This window comes from Periplaneta americana, chromosome 5 (assembly GCF_040183065.1).
Source record: "Periplaneta americana isolate PAMFEO1 chromosome 5, P.americana_PAMFEO1_priV1, whole genome shotgun sequence".
Lineage (NCBI taxonomy): Eukaryota > Metazoa > Arthropoda > Insecta > Blattodea > Blattidae > Periplaneta > Periplaneta americana.
In genome coordinates this window covers 106,843,395-106,862,611 of record NC_091121.1, presented here as the reverse complement: position 1 = coordinate 106,862,611, position 19,217 = coordinate 106,843,395, and the positions used below count along the sequence as shown (strand labels likewise).

Here is a 19,217-nt window from a genome sequence, read left to right as displayed (position 1 = left end):
CTGGTATATACAGTCACGAAGCTCAATACGTAGTAAATATGCATCCATAGATAGTTGCTAACCACTAGGATCGCTACTATCACCTCATTACAGACAATGCGAAATAGTACCTGCACAGTCTCTTGTTCCTAGTACCCTCACAACTCAAGCTTCGTGGTGTATATACTAGACTGTGATTTTAGTTTAGTTATACGGTATTTACTTATTTTATATACACAGATAATGGTGAAAGATAGCTCTACAGTCTTCTAAAGATAAAGTTTAACAAATTTGTAAATTCTCTTTAGCAACACTGTTTTTTAATCACTTCACATAGTGGACTCTTGTACTCGGTGTTACACTCCAGGAGATATGTCTTTAAATGTCTTTACTTCAATAATAGGGCAATCAAACAGAAGGTGTTACACACTGTGAAGGTCTTCGCGGCAGGAACAAGTAGAGTCGATGTCTGCTGGAATGTTGAATCTGTCTAAGTAAGTTCCAAATTTCCCTTTTCCAGAAAGAAGCTGCGTTGATATGAAAATAGGTTTGAAGTGATGGCTTTTGAGTTGGTCATGTATTGTTGAGAAGTAGGCGTCTCTTGTTAGTGATCCGATTGTGCTTGTCGTCCATCTAATATTCCAGTTTTGATGAGTATGTTGTCTTATTTGTTTCTTGATATATGATATAGGTTGTAATTTTCCATAACAGAAGTTTCCAACAGAGGGAGTCCACTATACTTGTAATGGGGTAACAAGTTATTGGAAAGTACCTGGAAAGCTTTGAATATCACCTTTCAATCCAAGCATTTATTTTGCGGACATATGTTTATATAACATGTTTTCCTTGTTTTGGTCTGGAGAACTTGCTCCAAAAGCTCGTACAGGTGTTTCTGTTATGCCCTGTATAACGATAATTACTTCAAAGAATGAAGGCTGTGATTAGTTTACATGAAGCAAATTCCTAAGCTGCATTGGTCTACCACAAATGAGTGACATTTATTAGGACTATTTCGTGAATAAAATAAAAATGTAAATAATATATTCCTAAAATTCACTCACAAAATTTTAATAGTTGTACATTTACGAATACTTAATCTATTCAGATATTGTGAAGTTGAAATAGATCAATATCGATTACTGCAATAAACAAATTGGATGTTATTCAGTAATGTCAATTGCGAAAGCGAAATACAGGTTTAATAATGTTAATTACATATACTGCGCTTTTCTCTTGTTATTATAACAGAAATACATTTTCATTGTCTGCTGAAATCATAATTTAATTTAAACATTTTATAATATGATCACAAGTAACCTGATTAATACATTAATTAAATGAAGAATTGTTGAAAACGCAATTATCAAATCTGAATGAAGGAGTGAAATTTTTTCAGATACCCTACATGGAATTGGAAGATGAAGATGTAGGCGTGGAAGTAGAATTTCGCACTTTATTTAGTACGTCATCGTTACATTACACACTACACCGAGAACTAAGAACTATGTAATATGTGTGGAGTAAGCTATATAGCAATGCTTACGTATTCATACTACAGCGAGACATATGTTGTTAAACAGTGAATCCATCTCTGTATAGATAATTAAAACACGTATTTTATTACGCCATACGGAAGACAGTTTGATCAAAGACCTTGTATATAATATACAAGGTATATTATACTAAACTAAACGACCATGGGTTTGATATGCGCTGATGTTACATAAATTTGAACATCTGACTTTCTATTATTGTTTAATTTCATTCGCGTAATACAGATTTTATAGGTTACAATTAGGTTAGTTTCCTGTGGGCGCGGGACCATGTGTCAGTCGTGCCTCATTTCGACTGTTACTCCGTGCTACAGGAAAGCATTTTCCATAGATCGACAAACGCATTCTCGCTGTAGTGTGTAACGGGACTGAAGCTGCATCTACACAGTTCAATTTTCCATGCGCGTATGTATGCAGCCTGGAAAGAATATTGAAATGATCAAGCTTAAGATGCATGAAGATTTTGTGTGTCTACATGGTGCACCGTTTTGAACATCGTCTTCATTGCGTAAATATATTAATTAATATTAGCAATCAATCTTGCATTCATTGCTTGAATGCGTAAAGTTGAAAAAACAGTTTAGCAGTGTATATGCATCTTAATGGATTCATGCTAATCAATTTGCGGGGAAACAGTTGGCGACACCGACTAAACAAAAGAACGACCATGCGATAAATTGATAGCGATAAATCTAGCTGCAAAAATTATCGCGATGTTTGACTGTGATTGGTTGGAATTCAAAATTTCATTACACTTCATTGGTCGAAAATGGAATGACGTCATATAAACGAAATAGTCATTGTAATTGCCGTTCCACTGTTGTCCCATTATTGCTTTATAATCCCATCGTAACTAAAAAGTGGCGTTAAATTAGGTATATCAACTATGATTTTCGAAGTATCTTTTAATCATTATTCCAAGTGCAGATGCATTTGTGCGATGATGGTATGTATACTAAATTGAACATATTAGTAATAGTTTTTCTTTTCTTTTTTTTCTTTTTTTTTTTGTCGTTTTGGGGTGTTGAATACGAAGAGGTTTGCCGGCGGCTCGTGGTTTCAGGCAGGAAGGAAGCGGCTCTGGCTGCTTGTTATTCTGAGAGCGTCTCCCTAGGGCGCGACTAACAAGGGCAGACGCACTTACCTTACAGCCCTGGGAGGCTTGCACAAATTTCAATTGACACAAATGAATGCTAGTAGCGACGTAGCCTACTAATTAATTACACGCAATTAGAAGCATCTTGTTTGTGTTAATTAGTTTCATTCTGAGTTGCATTTGTCTGGGCGGTGTTGTAGTTGATCGAACTGAAGTAGCTCAAGCGCCAGCATCGTTCTCTCTGAGCCGGATAGCACTTCTGAGATCGCGGTTTAAATAAGTTTACGGATAGACAGATGCTTTCGAATTTTATTTTACCTTCGGTTTAAGCTACAATCGTCAGCTGTGTCACAGAAATTTTGTGTGTCATCTTTGTCAGACTTGTTCTACCTGTACATTATCTCAAACGCTACCCTATTTCTATTGTATTTCTGGTGGTGTGGAAGAGAAGGCCTGATGGCCTTAACTACACCAGAATAAATAAATAAATAAATAAATAAATAAATAAATATTTCCACTGTCCTTAAAGAAAAATTTTTGAGTTTTTAATTTTTTTTCTCTTCTTTACCGTTAGAAAGATTTGTATTCTGAAATAAAATTAAGTCTGAAAGAAAATCAAGTCATTAAATTTCTTCACATTAAGGATGCATTGGAAGGAATGGTGAACGGGAGAAAAGATCGGGCCAGAAGAAGATATCAGGTTATAGTCGACATTAAGGTAATGTTCATATGCGGAGAGTAGGAGGAAGGCAGAAAATAGAAAATATTGGAGAATTCTGGGTTTTAGTGAAATGAATGAGTTCTTTTCATTTCTCCTGACTTTTTCAGGAAAAATAAAAGTTACGTAGAACCTTCCTGCGTTCTTTATTTTCTTTTCTTTCATTTCTTCCTCAGAATACATGGCGGCAGTTTCTGTTATTAATAAATACATAATCCCTAAAAAGTAAGTACAAGAGACTACCATTGTTTAAGGCCGTGTGCCCTATAAAATAATGGCTCAGACCTATGCGGCTACAGGGTTGTTTCCGATCTCTGATAACGAATTTGAATGATGTCATGTGCTTCAGGAATCACATCGACAGCTGAATTGCGGCGAGAGGTGACAAACCAGTAGTGAGTGATTTCATAATCAGAATGCACGGTGTATCACAGTAGCAATGCCCATTGAAAATCGAGTATTTTTGGGAGGGGTACATAACTCTTTCCGATGCCAAGTACAGTTACGTGACAATCATAGGAGCCTGCAAAAATCGAGGTTTCGTTATTTCCAAGGAAGGCATCTTGTGTGTACCCAATAAGACTGGCAAAACTCGGATGGGATTAATTCCAGAGTGGAAAAAGCAAGCAAATCCACCCCCCCCTCCGTCACAAGTCGCCGCACCCCACGAGATGATACAAATTAATTCCATTCGAGCTTTACCAATCTTATTAAGTACAGAGAAGATGCTTTTCTTGGAAATAACGAAACCTCGTTTATTGCAGACTTCTTTTATTTTCACTTAACTGTACTTGGCATTGGAAAGGGTTGTTATGTACTCCTCCCAAAAAGGCTCGATTTTCTTGGAAATTTCTGCTGTGAATCGCCGTGCACTCTGATTATGAGATCGCTCACTACTGGTCTGTCACCTCGCGCCACAGTTCAGCTGTCATGTGACTCCTGACGCACATGATGTCATTCAAATTCGTTATCGGAGATCGGAAACAACCCTGTATAGTTCATAGTTTACTTGTTCGCTAACAGATAGCATACCTGACCGTGAAACGAGCGGGCCTGGATTCAAATCCTAGTTGGGACAAGTTACTTGGTTGAGGATTTCTTCCGAAGTTTTCCCTCAACCAGTTGAAGTAAAATTGCTTGGTAACTTTCCGCGTTGGACCTTGGACTCATTTCGTTCCTTTCCCATATTTGGACTTGTGTGCGATGTAGAGTCAGTCGCTGCGGACTGCCACCGAACATGGACCTCGTGTTGGATGCTGGTGGTAGTGCTATGTACCTAGCTCATGTTAGCTTGTGGGACTGGAGGCGCGGTGTTGAGGGACCGCGGTGATGCCTAGGTGGAAAGTTAAAAGGATTCTGTAGGCTATAGGGGAGTAGGCTACGGGGGCTACCCGCAGGGGAATCCTTAGCATGCACATATATCATTCCGGGTAGTATAGTGTGCCCATCCAAGCAGCCTACGTGCGTTTAGGCGTTTGTTATACTGTGTTGTACTGAGTATTCAAGTTGAGTTGTAGTTGTGAATGCAGTAGTTACTTAAAATTCTTTTATAGGACAGAGGTCATTTAGAGACGATGAGATAATGTAGTGGCAATGGAGTAATGGTGAAATGGAAAATCGAGACTCTTGACGTGTTATCTGTCCAGACAGAAAATTAAACTTTCCTGTAGCCGCTTTGTCCATCTTTTTACCGCATGACTGTGACTAGCTGATTGAGCTGGGTTGTTAGTTTTTACTGTTTCTGCTTTGTACACAGCTGTCGGCATATAAAATTTGTATAGTGTCGTTTGTTCATGTAGTCGGTAATAATGAAAATTCAGACACGATTTGTCCCATTAGTGTCAAACGGAAAAGTGAGCGAATTTAAGCTTTATTTCATCATTATTATTTTCAATATATTATGATTACATCAGCATTATTTTCACGAATTTTAATAAGAGCCAAAAGGCATATTTTTCTATGGTTATTACGTAATTGCCTGTATATTTATTTAAAACTTGCAAACTTTGCTTTTATTGGTTGAAAAACAAAAAGAATTTAGTTTTCAGTTTTCGATTTTTCAGTTTTGATTAGAGCACCTGAGTACTCATAGTTATATAATAATAATAATAATAATAATAATAATAATAATAATAATAATGATTTATTTTAGCTGGCAGAGTTAAGGCCGTAAGGCCTTCTCTTCCACTCAACCAGCAAAAGTGTATATACATATGCATGAACTTACAAAGAATCCAACAATTTGATTTAGATGAGAGTTACATTTATACAAAAGTTATTTACAAATTAAACAACAAAATACTATGAACTATTAATTAAACACTGAAATAAACTGTGTAGCAGAATTAAACTAAAATACATAGAATGTTAATATATTTCAAATAATATTAGATAATAGAAAGAGATTATTACGAGACAATTAAAATATAGCACAATCAGGATGATGTCTAAAGAAAAAAGTAACAATGTAGTCAGTGATAGTTTAAATCAGTATGATTGGAGTGAAATGCTAATAAGGTTATCTTTTAAGCTGTTCTTAAAGGTGTTTATTGTCTTGCAGCCCCTAATACTTTGTGACAAGGAATTCCATTGACGCGAGGTGGATATTGTAAAAGATGATGAATAACAAGATGTTCTATGAAGAGGTATACTTAGCGTGCCACAGATAAGTGATCTGGTATTTACGTCGTGGTTAGAGTATAGATAAGAGAAACGAGACGAAAGGTAATTTGGTGTTGAAGTGTGCAGAATTCGAAAGAGTAAAGACAAAGAGTGTAAAGTTCTACGTTCTTTAAGTCGGAGCCACGAGAGACTTGCGAAGGACGGTGACATGTGATCATACCGTCGGATGTTGCACACGTATCTGACGCACATATTCTGAGCTCGCTGTAACTTGACTGACAATTCAGAACTTAGGTCACTTAACAAAACGTCACAATAATCGAAGTGCGGCGTTACTAGGGTTTGCACTAGGGTAAGTTTTAGTTGCTGGGGCAAGAAGTTTCTCAAGCGACTCAAACAGTGAATGGAGGAACAGATTTTTTTTATCGTTTCTTTAACTTGAAAATTCCAACTTAGATTATTATCAAAAAAGAAGCCAAGATTTTTTACGACAGATGAATAAGGGATTAGCGTGTTGTTAAGGGTAACAACTGAAAGATTACTGTTATTAAGGGAGTTAACTAAACGCTTATGTCCAATAATTATGGCTTGAGTCTTACTTGGATTAAGTGCGAGTCCGAAATTGGCCGCCCAAGTGGAGACAGTGGCTAGGTCACAATTTAACTTGTCAATCGATTCATTGATCGTATTGGGTCTGGTAAAGTTGTAGGTCGTCGGCATAGAGGTGATATCGGCAATACTGTAAGTTCTTTGATACGTCATTAATGTAGATAGAGAAAAGTAGTGGTCCTAATACGGAGCCCTGCGGCACTCCCGCCTTTGTGCATCTCCATTGGGAGAATTGATTATCAAGTGAAACACACTGTTGGCGGTCACGTAGGTAGGAGTCCATCCAGCTCAAGGTATTGTCTGACAGGTGCAAAGCCTTCATCTTTGCAAGAAGCAAGTCGATATCAACAGAACCAAAGGCATTGCTGAAATCGAGAAGAGTTAGTGCCGTTACTTCACCCCTATCCATAGCTTCACGGATGTCCTCAGTCACTTTAAGTAGGGCTGTAGAAGTGCTGTGTCCATGTCTAAAACCCGATTGATAGTCGTCAAGGAGTTTGTGTTCGTCGAGATAGTTCATAAGTTGTCCATGTACAATATGTTCTAATGCTTTTGAAAGAGTGGGAAGAATTGATATCGGTCTGTATTGGTTTACTGTAGAAGGTGTGTTAGATTTAGGTAAAGGTTTCACTAATGCCACTTTCCAGAGAGAGGGGTAGGACCCAGTCATAATAGATGCATTGAATATATGGGTGACGGTCGGCAGGATCACATCTATTATTTTATACAGGAGAGTGATATTTATATTGTCTATACCTTGGGCTTTAGATTTCATACGTCGCAGCGTCTTCATTACGTCAGTCGGGTTAATGTATTTAAAGAAGAATTTATCCCACACAGGTTGGGGGTAAGATCTGAGAAATTCAAGAGTCTCTTGCTTATGTAATGGTTCAGGTGGAGCAGTGACAAAATGTTCATTTAGACTATTGAGTGACAAGTTGATGTTATCTACCCGAGGCTTTGCTTTTGTTAGAGCCAGGTTATTAATGTTACGCCACAATTCTTTCGCACTGACCGAAGGTAGAATAAGGGAATGTGCATGGCGTAATTTAGCATTTCTTACTGCTTGATTACATTTATTTCTTAAAACTTTGTAAGTATTAAAATCTAATTCGTCCTTGCTCCGTCTGTATTTACGATAAGCAGTGTCTCTGTCTGTCATGAGTAATTTTATGGCATCGCACATCCAAGGCGCAGGGTGTCTACCAACTCGTCTGGTTTTCAAGGGTGCGTGTTTATCGTATAACTGAATTACTAGGTCGTTAAATTTTTCGATTTTGTCGTCAATGTCTGGTAAGTTCCACACTTCAGTCCAAGGCAGGCTAAGTGCGTCATTGATTAATTCATCATGCTCAATATGCTTTAAGTCCTGGTATGATGTGATGCGAGGTTTATATTTTGGGCAATGCAAGGAATATTCTAAAAAGATTATGTCGTGTGCTGAGATACCCGGCGCTGATAGTTGTCCATTCGTTAATACTAGCTGAGGATTAGTCGTGGCAATAATGTCAAGAAGTGTCTCCGATTCCTGGGTGTTCTCCGATTCCTGGGTGTACTCTCCTAACAAAAATTTGCTGTCTCCTGCTTGACTAATAATAGCGTAGCTCTGGCGCATTATTATTATTATTATTATTATTATTATTATTATTATTATTATTATCATCATCATCATCATCATCATCATAATAATCATACAGAGTACGGCAGCATGAAGTGTGGAATGCAGAGCAACGTGCTTTCATAATAGAGGTCTATTTCAAGAACAACGATTTTCCAATTTCTGTCCAGCGTATATTGTATCGAGTCGCTGTCTTTGGAATCATCGGGCGTTTTTCTTTCGAAGACAATGAGTGTCAGACTATCAACGGTCAGTAGTCATCATTATTTCACGGTTTTGCAAGATTCTTTCTTCCTCAATTACGGATGCTTAACGTGGATATTAACAGTGTGTGGTTCGAAAAGGATGGCGTGACGGCTCACATTGCAAGAATATGCATAGGGTTGTTGCTAAAGACAATATTTCCACGGAAAATCATTTCTCGATATGGTGACAGCATTTGGCCGCCCCTGTCCCCGGATCTGATAACTGCTGATATCTTCTTATGGGGGCATCTCAAGTACTGTTATTGCAAGTTATCTTGAACTTCCTGAGCGGTGACAGAGGGGCAGAGGGAAGGAAGCACGTAACGTAGGTGGAGCCAACTGAGTTGTTTGCGCATGCTCCGCATCATAATCTCTTGTCAAAAAACATACTGTAGAACTATTTCCTTCACTGCGTACCAGTAGTGTTAACATGGAGCAGCAACCACAGGGTAGTAATTATGGTGAAATCACACCATCGCGAAGAAAAAGTAACGCTGTTATCCATAGCGGAGAATATATTTATTATAATTAAGCGTTGCGAGGAGGAAAAATTAAACAAGTGTTTGCTGGAACCTCTGGGTAAGGAATATGAGACATCGGCTAAATACTCTGGCAAAAGTATTAGTTCCGTGTAGAGAATTAAGAATAATATTGAATTACAACCGAATGAACCTCACACTACTCCGGAAAAGAATAGGTATGTAATGCTTAGAAATTATTGCTATGATAGTTATGTACAATATTGTGTGTACTGTGAGCGACATAATGAATTACTGTTGTAAGTTATTATTTTGTTATAGTTCTGCAAAACATATTATTTTATTCCAGAATTAGAACTTGTGTAAAGTTGAAGTGGACGACTTCGATCAACATGTCATTCGGTATACAATCGAAGAATTGGATACTTTAAAGTAGAAGGGTGCAAAGTGCCAAAATGAAACATTGGAGATAAGATAAAAAAATGTAGCTATAAGAATAATTGTACACATATTTGTGTCATGTTTTTTTTTTACTGATAGAAAACAGCAATAGTACAGTGTTTACTCATTAATAATAGTGGTATGTAAAGCCATTATTTCTCCATATTTAATTATATGACACAGATTGTGAAAAGGGTTAAGTAATGGGTACAGTTGCAGTAGAATGGTGCAAAGTCCAATACCTATTTTTTCCTATTCTGGAGCAATTTTTACTCACAGATCTGCCTGTAGAACTGCCTATGCTCCTCATTTGGAAGATAGGGAGTCATTGCTAGTAGATCCCCCTTCTTTTCTTCAGTAATTTCCCTCTTTTATGCTTTAACTTCAAACAATGCTGACTGCACATTTTTCATGTTTTTTTTTTAAGCACTTTAATGGTATGCACTGCTTCATTATCATGGGACTATTTCACAGAAACACTACCTGCTTTACTAACATCATACTGATTGCAACATGCCTTAGAAATATTCAAGTGCTTGATGGAAATTTGTTGATCAGCAACATCTTGCATATTAAGGAAATATGACTCTAGCATTGAAACGGTTTGAAATGGTTTTACAACTTTAGAGTCTTTTACGATTTTAAGCAGGTCACTAGGAATGAAGGCTTTTGTCACTTTCTGTCGTTTTTCAATCAAAGCGAAATCAGATCGCATTGCAGGAAACTGTGGCCGCTGAGAAGGAAACGTTGTTCTATGTGCTCAAATAAACCAATGGCAACTAAAAAGAGACACATGAAAACCATTACTTTTTGTTTTCAGCTGCACAGTTATCAGATTCTTCTTGTTTGTTATGTCCATATTCATCAGTTTTAGTACACACGAGGCAATCTCATTGGCACCTCTACTCGCGATGCTTTCATCCCACATACACATAATAAGACTGCATTGTATCACATACACAAACTCCATAGTTATAACGTGAAAGTTGACATCTGTAAAGCATTTCGCTGTGTGTAAGTTTGGGCACAAACATGACCTGTTGAAGATCCATTGCATTCTATGATGCAGCTCAACAGGGCGCTTACCGTCTGAAACTGCATGGTGCTGGCAACGTAACATCTAAATATCTCGCTTAAGAAACACAAGTGGATGTAGCCTCTTTCATACATCATCCTCCGAGGTACATTGCACTTTTCTGCATAATAATTTCGTTTTCTATGATTTTGGCACTTTGCACCTTTCTACTTTAAAGTATCCAATTCTATCTTGTTCAGAAAGTAGTACCTACGATTAAGAAGATAATTCCGAATGGATGATGCCATTGACGAAATAATAATTAATTTGGACCAAGCGTTGAAGACGATGACGATGACGATAGCAATGATAGCGATATGGATTGTGTATAATTGTAAATTAATGTAAATTCAAATAATAAGCCTGTAAAATATTGTTATAAGATTATGTACATATCAGCTGTAGGTATAAGTCGTGTAGGCCTATATAATATATAGAAATAGCTGTAGTAACTCCGCCATTGCCGGTCCCCAACCCGGATGAGAGAGGAGTGTACACACGAGTATATTTAAATACTTATTCATTACAGGTTAATTAGAATCTGCTACGAAACCATGTTCTCCTCTGAAAACCGTAAAGTGAAAGAACTAATCTTTTCTGAAAGGAGTCACGTTACCCGAGGGAAGGGCAACCTTCCCGTGCCGTTACGTTGATGAGTACAAGCCGTACCGAGTAGTTCGAAAGACAGACTTAGGGGATCTAAGGTTCAAGATAACTTGGAATAACAAAAGTATTTCAAAGATGTCCTACCACTATCTTGAAATTGAATAACTGCATCGGAATTGCAGTCAACACCACCTGGCGATATATTATGAAGAGTAATGGACAGCTTCCAACGTCGTTTGGAAGAATGTGTGGTGTGGCGTGGCAATCATTTGCCAAGGATCATCTTCAGACATTAATACCCAAATGGCATTTCTTGCTCTTGTATTTAACACTGAACGAATTAAATAAGTGACAGTTGTACACTTAGCTAAGAGTTTAAAAATGCACTATGAACGCTGCCGTACTCTCTGACGATCATAAGAGCTGGGTTGTCTCCTTTGTCTTGTGTACACCACCACCACCACCACCACCACCACCACCACCACCACCACCACCACACCTGTGGAATAACGGCTAGCGCGTCTTGCCGCGAAACCAGATGGCCCGGGTTCGAATCCCGGTCGGGGCAAGTTACCTGGTTGAGGTTTTTTCCGGGGTTTTCCCTCAACCCAATGGGTAACTATCGGTGTTGGACCCCGGATTCATTTCACCGGCATTATCACCTCCACTTCATTCAGACGCTAAACAACCTGAGATGTTGATACAGCGTCGTAAAATAACTCACTAAAAAAACACCACCACCACCACCGTGTCATCGTGGCCCCTCGTCATTATTGTTTTAGTCCGTTCGAAATAAATTTCAACTGAAAATTGGTTATATTTTTATATAGACATCAACGAAATGTCAATTTTATAAATTTCTTGCAAATGTCATTACGAAAAGTGGTAAGTATGTATAGGAAGCTCACAAGTTTTCTATTTAGATGTACTGCAACATATTTTTCATATATTGTATTATCTCAGTACAAACTGTAATTTCATTTTAATTAAAACTAATCTTTCCGGACAGACATGAAATATTCTATTTTCACGGAGGTACAAATATTACTTTAATAGTATTTTACAAACAGCTCTGATAATAGTCATGCCTGCAGCATAACGACTGGTGAATTTTATATTTATTCATTCATAGTTTTTTGCCTAAGGGCAGGTCTTTCACTGAAACCTCAGCATTCTCCAATCTTTCCTCTTTTGTGCCTTGTTCTTAGTCTGCGCATAATGATCCATATATCTTAATGTCATCTATCATCTGATATCTTCTTTCTCCCGTTCACCATTTCTTCTAGTGTATTTCAAGTTTCTTTATTCTGAAGTCGCTCTTTTGATTTCATACCGTATGTAAATAGTTTATTCCAGCTTCTTGTTAGATTTCCAGAGGAAATTTTAGCCCAGGAGGCAGCGACATTACAAATCGCGTCTAAAAGTTGCTGTTCTGTATGATATCTTGAACACTGTATCTATTTATTCTTTATAGCGCTTTTCACCCTCTTACTTACTCGGCGCTGCTTACAGCTGCCACCGCGTTCTTTTGCCTTGTCAGTGTACACTTACGGATGTCCGTACAAGCCGCCTTACTTCGTCTGGCTACAGGGTCCATGTTTCTTTGCAGGTGTAACATCAGCGTGCGCCGTGGTGGCAGTAACGATGACCCCACTCAGCTGGTGGCGACGCTTCAAGTTACGGAGCTCGTAGGCGCCGTTTCCATGCTGTACGGCATGCTGCTGCATCAAGGCGCTCCTCCGAGGGGCTCGGCCTCGCCGCCTCCCGCCCTACCACCACATACCATCGCCGTTACCATTGCCACAATACGTCTTCTCAGCCGGGTGGCAGAGCTGGATCTTCAGATGTTTCAGGTAAACATTATCCTCCTTCAGTTCATGGAGGAAGACCTACTGTAATTAAATTTTTTAACATTTACTTTGTTCTGGAAGAATTTTTTCTGCGGAACTGTCTACAGCAATACGGATATGTATGTTAACTATTATGGTTTTATAGCGGCACAACTCCACAAACTTCGGGCTTCATATAAGAAGACAGTTTTTCAAGATACTTATGAGGAAATGAATCAGTTTTTCAAGATACTGTACTTAGGAGGAAATGAGCCGAAAGGCCAAAACATTAAAGAGTGAACAAAATAATTATGTAATCTAAGTTTAGTTTATGATAACCCATTTGTTATAGCTAGGGCCGTGATATCGGTATATTTGTATCACTCTGAGGTGAACATAAGACGCCGGTCGGAATGTAGTCGGTGTTTCAAGTACAGGCAGCGGAAGCGAATTTGACACACGCCTAAGCAAGCACGTTCCTGTTTTGTATACGATTATTGCGTGTTATAAAATCAAGACAATATAATCATTGTATAATAAAGGTTAATTTCGGAAAGGTCTAAAATGCTGGTGAGGTTAAGAATATTTTTTGGAAATTTATTTTATTTTATTTTATTGGGTTATTTTACTACGCTGCACAGTGTGCAATATTCCCAGTCTAGCTGGACAAACTTAATTTCTCACTTTCCTTTGGTCAGATTTCGATGAAACTTTATATTCAAGTTTATATCAACCACAGAAAGATGTGTTTCAATTTTGATTTAAATCGGGTGATTAAATCAACCCTTTCACATAAGGGTGGGAACGATATATTTGTTTTTAATGAACATATTACACTGAAAATAAGTTCTTGGTATGAAATATTTGTCCAATGTAGAATTTAATGTTTAATGGGAAAATGATATTTATAAATTCCCTTAAATAAGAGTAAAAATATTATTCTTTTCCACAGGACACATTGTAGGCCTAATTAAAATTAGTATGTGTATTAAATATTGAAATATTTGAAGTGTTGTAACAGGACAGAATATATTTTGAAACATTTCAGTTAAAGAAATAATTGATTTTAATTAATTTATTTATTTTCACCCAATGCCAGGAACATTAATATTTGAATTAAATATTTAACTGAAAGTTAATTTACATATTATAACATTATCCTCAGTTTCATAATTTCTTGTAGTGAATTATCTAAGTTTTACTTCACTCAAAGTGATATGGCAAAATAAATAATAGACTTTATAACACAAATGTGCGAGATGATTTGAATTTACAACAATTTCTTTCAACAAAAGATTTGTTTTAAATCGGTCATATTATTTTATGCCGTAATGAAGAGTGTGTATACAACTGAGACAATAGATCTGCTGTTATTTGTCTAGAATAAAAATTATAACACTATTAAAAATATAGGCTAATTTACAGGCGTGCTTTATTCACTATCCGTTTCACTGGAAATATCGCCAGATGCTTCTGACGTTGCCGAGCTGCTTGCTGGTGGACTGGGCAGTAGCAGATTAATCACTTGTGGTGATAAGCTCCCACTTTTCTTCACGGGCAGTTTTCTTAATGAAGAAATGAGGGGATCAGATGACACCAGCAACATTGATAAAAGATCTTGATTTGTAGATATTCTTGACTTCTTTCTGGTATGTCCTTCCCTAAACATTCTCAAATCTTTGTTCCTTGCTTCTTATACCTCTTCAGAAAGTTGTCCAACGGGTAGGGTAATATGCAAGATTTTATTATTTCTGTGCTGTGAACTAAAATTTTGTGAACTGTTACCGGCATGAAATACCAGGGATATAATTCCATATAGAGTGTTTTTGTTTCTGCTGTGTATAATCTGAATGCTTCTAAATTTATATCGTAACCACTTGCTATTATTTCCAAAATCACACAGAATCGTCGTACAAGTTCTTCGTTAATTCCAGTAATATCACTACTTTGTTTTGAATTTCTGAAGAATCTTCTTGCAGTATTACCATCATTACTGGTGCCACTACCTGTTTGAGGTTTGTCAACTATGGGACCCATATCAGTGCTGAATTTTTCTTGTATTACTTTTTTCCTTTCGGTACATACGGATTTGTCCACCGTTTGTTGAGTGTGGATAAAAATGTGTCCAATGTATTTTTAATCTGAACTTCAATGTCATGTGAACAATTTTTTAGACCTAAAACACTCAGTGATTAAAAATTTCCTCATTTCGTGATTCTTTACTGCTTAGCCAAACATAGAATAGTTGCCGCCGCGTTACCGTGTGCGCCGCCACTGAAAACAATTAATTGCTGATATATGCGCAAGAACGAGCAAACTTTGAAACAAGGATTCAACACTCTAAATGTTGTTTTATTAAATGCTCAAAGAATTGCCGTAACCGGACTTGACCGGAGATACTAAAACTCCAATTATATTTGGAGAACTTGAAAAAATATATTTTTTCAATTGTAATATTTAAACCCTATTGTAAGAAGAATAATAATTTACAAACTAAAAATTGAAGTATCATTAGTAAGAACATACCTGTCTGAACAGATTCCATGTCTCAGAATACAAATAATAACTATCAGCTGGCACTTTTTCGCCCACACAGTAAGCTACTTTGCCTACGACTGAACCGGAGCGAGAAATGCAAGGAAGAACTCAGTGTTCCCACCCTTCTAAAAATAGCTTGCTCCTGATAAAACAGTAAAAGCTATCCGTCACAACATTCTCCAAACATTAAAGAACATGAATTCATATTCATCTATGCCAAATTAAACGAGTCGAAATTTGATTTTTGTCCACCTAGACTGGAAAAATTGCACACTGTGCGCTGTATCAACATCTAGGTTATTTAGCGTCTGAATGATATGAAAGTGATAATGCCGGTGAAATGAGTCCTGGGTCCAGCACCGAAAGTTACCCAGCATTTGCTTGTATTGGGTGGAGGGAAAACCCCGGGAAAAACCTCAACCAGGTAACTTGCCCCGACCGGGATTCGAACCCGGGCCACCTGGTTTCGCAGCCAGACGCGCTGACCGTTACGCCACAGGTGTGGACTTTTTTGAAAATCATACTTAAATTGTCACAAATATGGTAAAACATAAGTCTGAAAAGATGTTTTTTTTTATGTTTAGAGTTTTGCATTACAGTTTTAGAATGCCGGAAACGTATATGGCGTACAATTTTGTTTTCCCTATATTTAACTGTTACATTAATTCATTTATCACATCATTTTCGTACCTTACTTTTCTTGCATGTTGCTCGCCTGATTTCGGTTCCTGCTGCAATAAACAACAACATTCATTTTCAAAGTTTCAAATGAAAATTACTGCCGAGTGTCGGATAGTATAACCTTGTATGCGGAAAAACTGCGTTCAACATCGGCTGAAACCAAGGACGCATATGTAAAATATTTCACATTATCAATTTCATTTCTACATCAAGTTTATAACAATCGCACTTATCATCTGATAAAATTTTGCAATTTTGCATAATGAATTGAAACCACCGCTTTTTTTCTTTGTATTACTGTGTGATGTACATGAAATTGATAATATGAAATATTTTACATATGCACCCTTGGTTTCAGCCGATGTTAAACGCAGTTTTTCCGCATACAAGGTTATAGGCTACTATCCGACACTCGGCGATCATTTTCATTTGAAACTTTGAAAATGAATGTTGTTGTTTATTGCAGCAGGAACCGAAATCAAGCGAACAACATGCAAGAAAAGTAAGGTACGAAATTTATGTGATAAATAAATTAATGTAACAGTTAAATATAAGGAAAACAAAATTGTACGCCATATGTGTTTTCGGTATTCTAAAACTGTAATGCAGAACACTAAACATTAAAAAAAAAAACATCTTTTCAGACTTATGTTTCACCACATTTGTGACAATTTAAGTATGATTTCCAACAATTATTCTCAACCTCACCAGGATTTTAGACTTTTCCGATATTAACCCTTATTATACAATGATTGTATTGTCTGATTTTATAATACGCAATAATCTTATACAAAACACGGAACGTGCTTGCTTTGACGTGTGTCAAATTCGCTTCCGCTGCATGTACTTGAAACACGTCGACTACATTCTGTCCGAGGCGTCGTATGTTCACCTCAGACTAATACAAATATACCGATGTCACGGCCTACTCACTATTTATACATATCTTAGAATATCATCGGACATTGTAGTTAGTCACCAGAGACTGCAAGACCAATTTTCTTCGAGTATTTGTACTATTATGTCAGCTAAAATTAATAATGAGAGTGTAACAAAATGTCGAGTTAGCTTTCCTCATCAACATCCATAAATTGCATTACAAGTGAGGAAATAAACACATTAAATAGGATATTGACAGTGGCGAAATTAAAATAGACTATCATAATAGAACTTGAAATGCTACTTGCATTTATGGCCACAGCACTAAGGGTCAGAACGATTCCAATGGCATCACTTTATATAGAGCCACATATGAGCCCCGCTTTGCTCATAGCTATGTAAAATAGACTCAAAAGTACCCGAACTCATTTAATATGACATTTATATCTGCTGTCGGGCTATAGCTGACAACTGTAAACATGTTTTCATTTACTACTCACAATAAATTGAAACGGGAATGAGGTGTATGTAGTGCAGTGAAAGATGCACCATTTCATTACAAACCAAGTAATTAATATATTTTATCAATTCTGCAGTTAAAAAGACATATTACGACCTCTAAGCACCACAAACTGACATCAATTTCACGATCATTTGCACTAAAGTGCAGAATTACCGCCGCTGATGCAGGAATGGTGAATAACAGAACATGTTATTAGCATTGTGGGTTATACGCGTTGCATGGGTGTCATATCTATAATACAGCTTGGTCCTATAACCGATGACATATATTCGCCAATGCCAGTAGAAATTTTCTGTATTATTATGGTAACAGGAACTCATTTCTCATATTTTAAAGTTGGGGCAATATCGATAAATACAATTTTAATTATGGCATAGAACGAAATAATATGGCGCGAATGTTATTTTCATTGCAACCATGAGCATTCAGTAGACCATGATATCGACGTGTCATAATTGGATATCCAATGTAACTGGACGCCGTAGATATATACTAAACTTCGACGGAACTGATGTGACAGCGTTGTCATATTTCAGTATAGTTGCAACCAGTGATAGTACATTTTTACGTACTTCACTAGAACTTCTTATAAAGCTATATACATGGTGTTTCCGAGGTGGTGTTACAAACTTTCAAGGATGATGGCGAAGGGTACATGTATCAATTTGAGATAGGAACCCTGGTCCGGAAATGACCGAGTCGAAAGTTACAAGCAAAAATAGTTTTGTGGAAATGAAATAAATTTATTCCTCTGTACACCTTATTTATGTGTATTTATCTGTACATCCTACACATATTGTATTCATCTGACGTTGTTTATGTTGTCTACCTACAGCATCTCATTCAGTGCGCTGTCTGAGGGATGGGGACAGGAAACTACACTAAAGCAATGCAGATAGCGTAATGTGTAACGGACATGGGTCGGTCCTGATATGCACGTCTGTAGACAGCAGTGTATGTGTACAAGTTGCAGTGTCCAGTCGATCAGTCCTAGTGAAATGGAGGAGTACACGAGAGCGGAATAAGCAGACCTGATTTTCGAATATGGATGAGCCAATGGGAACAGTAGACATGCTCACAGATTGTATGGGGACAAGTACCCACGTAGGAGACATCCGGCCCATATAATTTTTCCACGACTGTTCCAAAAGTTAAGGGAAGGATGGCACATGGTGCCAAATTACAATTCCATTTCCACACAACTATTTTTGCTTATAACTTTCGACTGAATCATTTCCTGACCATGGTTCCTTATCTCAAATTGATACATGTGCCCTTCGCCATCATCATTGAAAGTTTGTAACACCACCTCGAAAACACCCTGTATATCATAGAGTGAATATTTTACAAGAAAATCTAAGTATGTTTTTAATGCTCCAATAGACAATGCCAAAGAAAAAAGTAGTGAAGATGGAGAGGGACGAGAGAGAGAGAGTGCGTGCGTGCGGAGAGAGAAGTTCATATTGCCACTGATTGATAAGAGGAGAGTAAGTGCAGGATAGTTCTACACGGTGTGAACCAGCTCTGGGCATAAAGGGGAAGGGAAAAGGAAAGGAAATACCTCGTCCATGTCCTCTTCGCTTACACTGCTTCAGAAACAAACATACAGTAAGGCACTGTGCATCAGTGGTGGATGTTAGACAACCAGCGAGAGCCGAAAGCTGTGATGCCTGCCTTATACCGGGACGTCATTTTGTTTTTATTAACATTTTCAATATTAATATGA

The 19,217-nt window shown here is 37.4% G+C and overlaps 1 protein-coding gene across 2 annotated transcripts in view; it reads left to right on the top strand.

The window, feature by feature from the left end:
* The window catches only part of ssp3 (short spindle 3), a 383,163-nt gene that overhangs the window by 258,919 nt on the left and 105,027 nt on the right, over positions 1-19,217 (top strand). For both annotated transcript variants that reach the window (XM_069826376.1, XM_069826375.1), the window contains exon 22: positions 12,651-12,894. In XM_069826376.1, the coding sequence (XP_069682477.1) occupies positions 12,651-12,894 (244 nt within the window). The remainder of the gene's footprint in view (positions 1-12,650; positions 12,895-19,217) is intronic.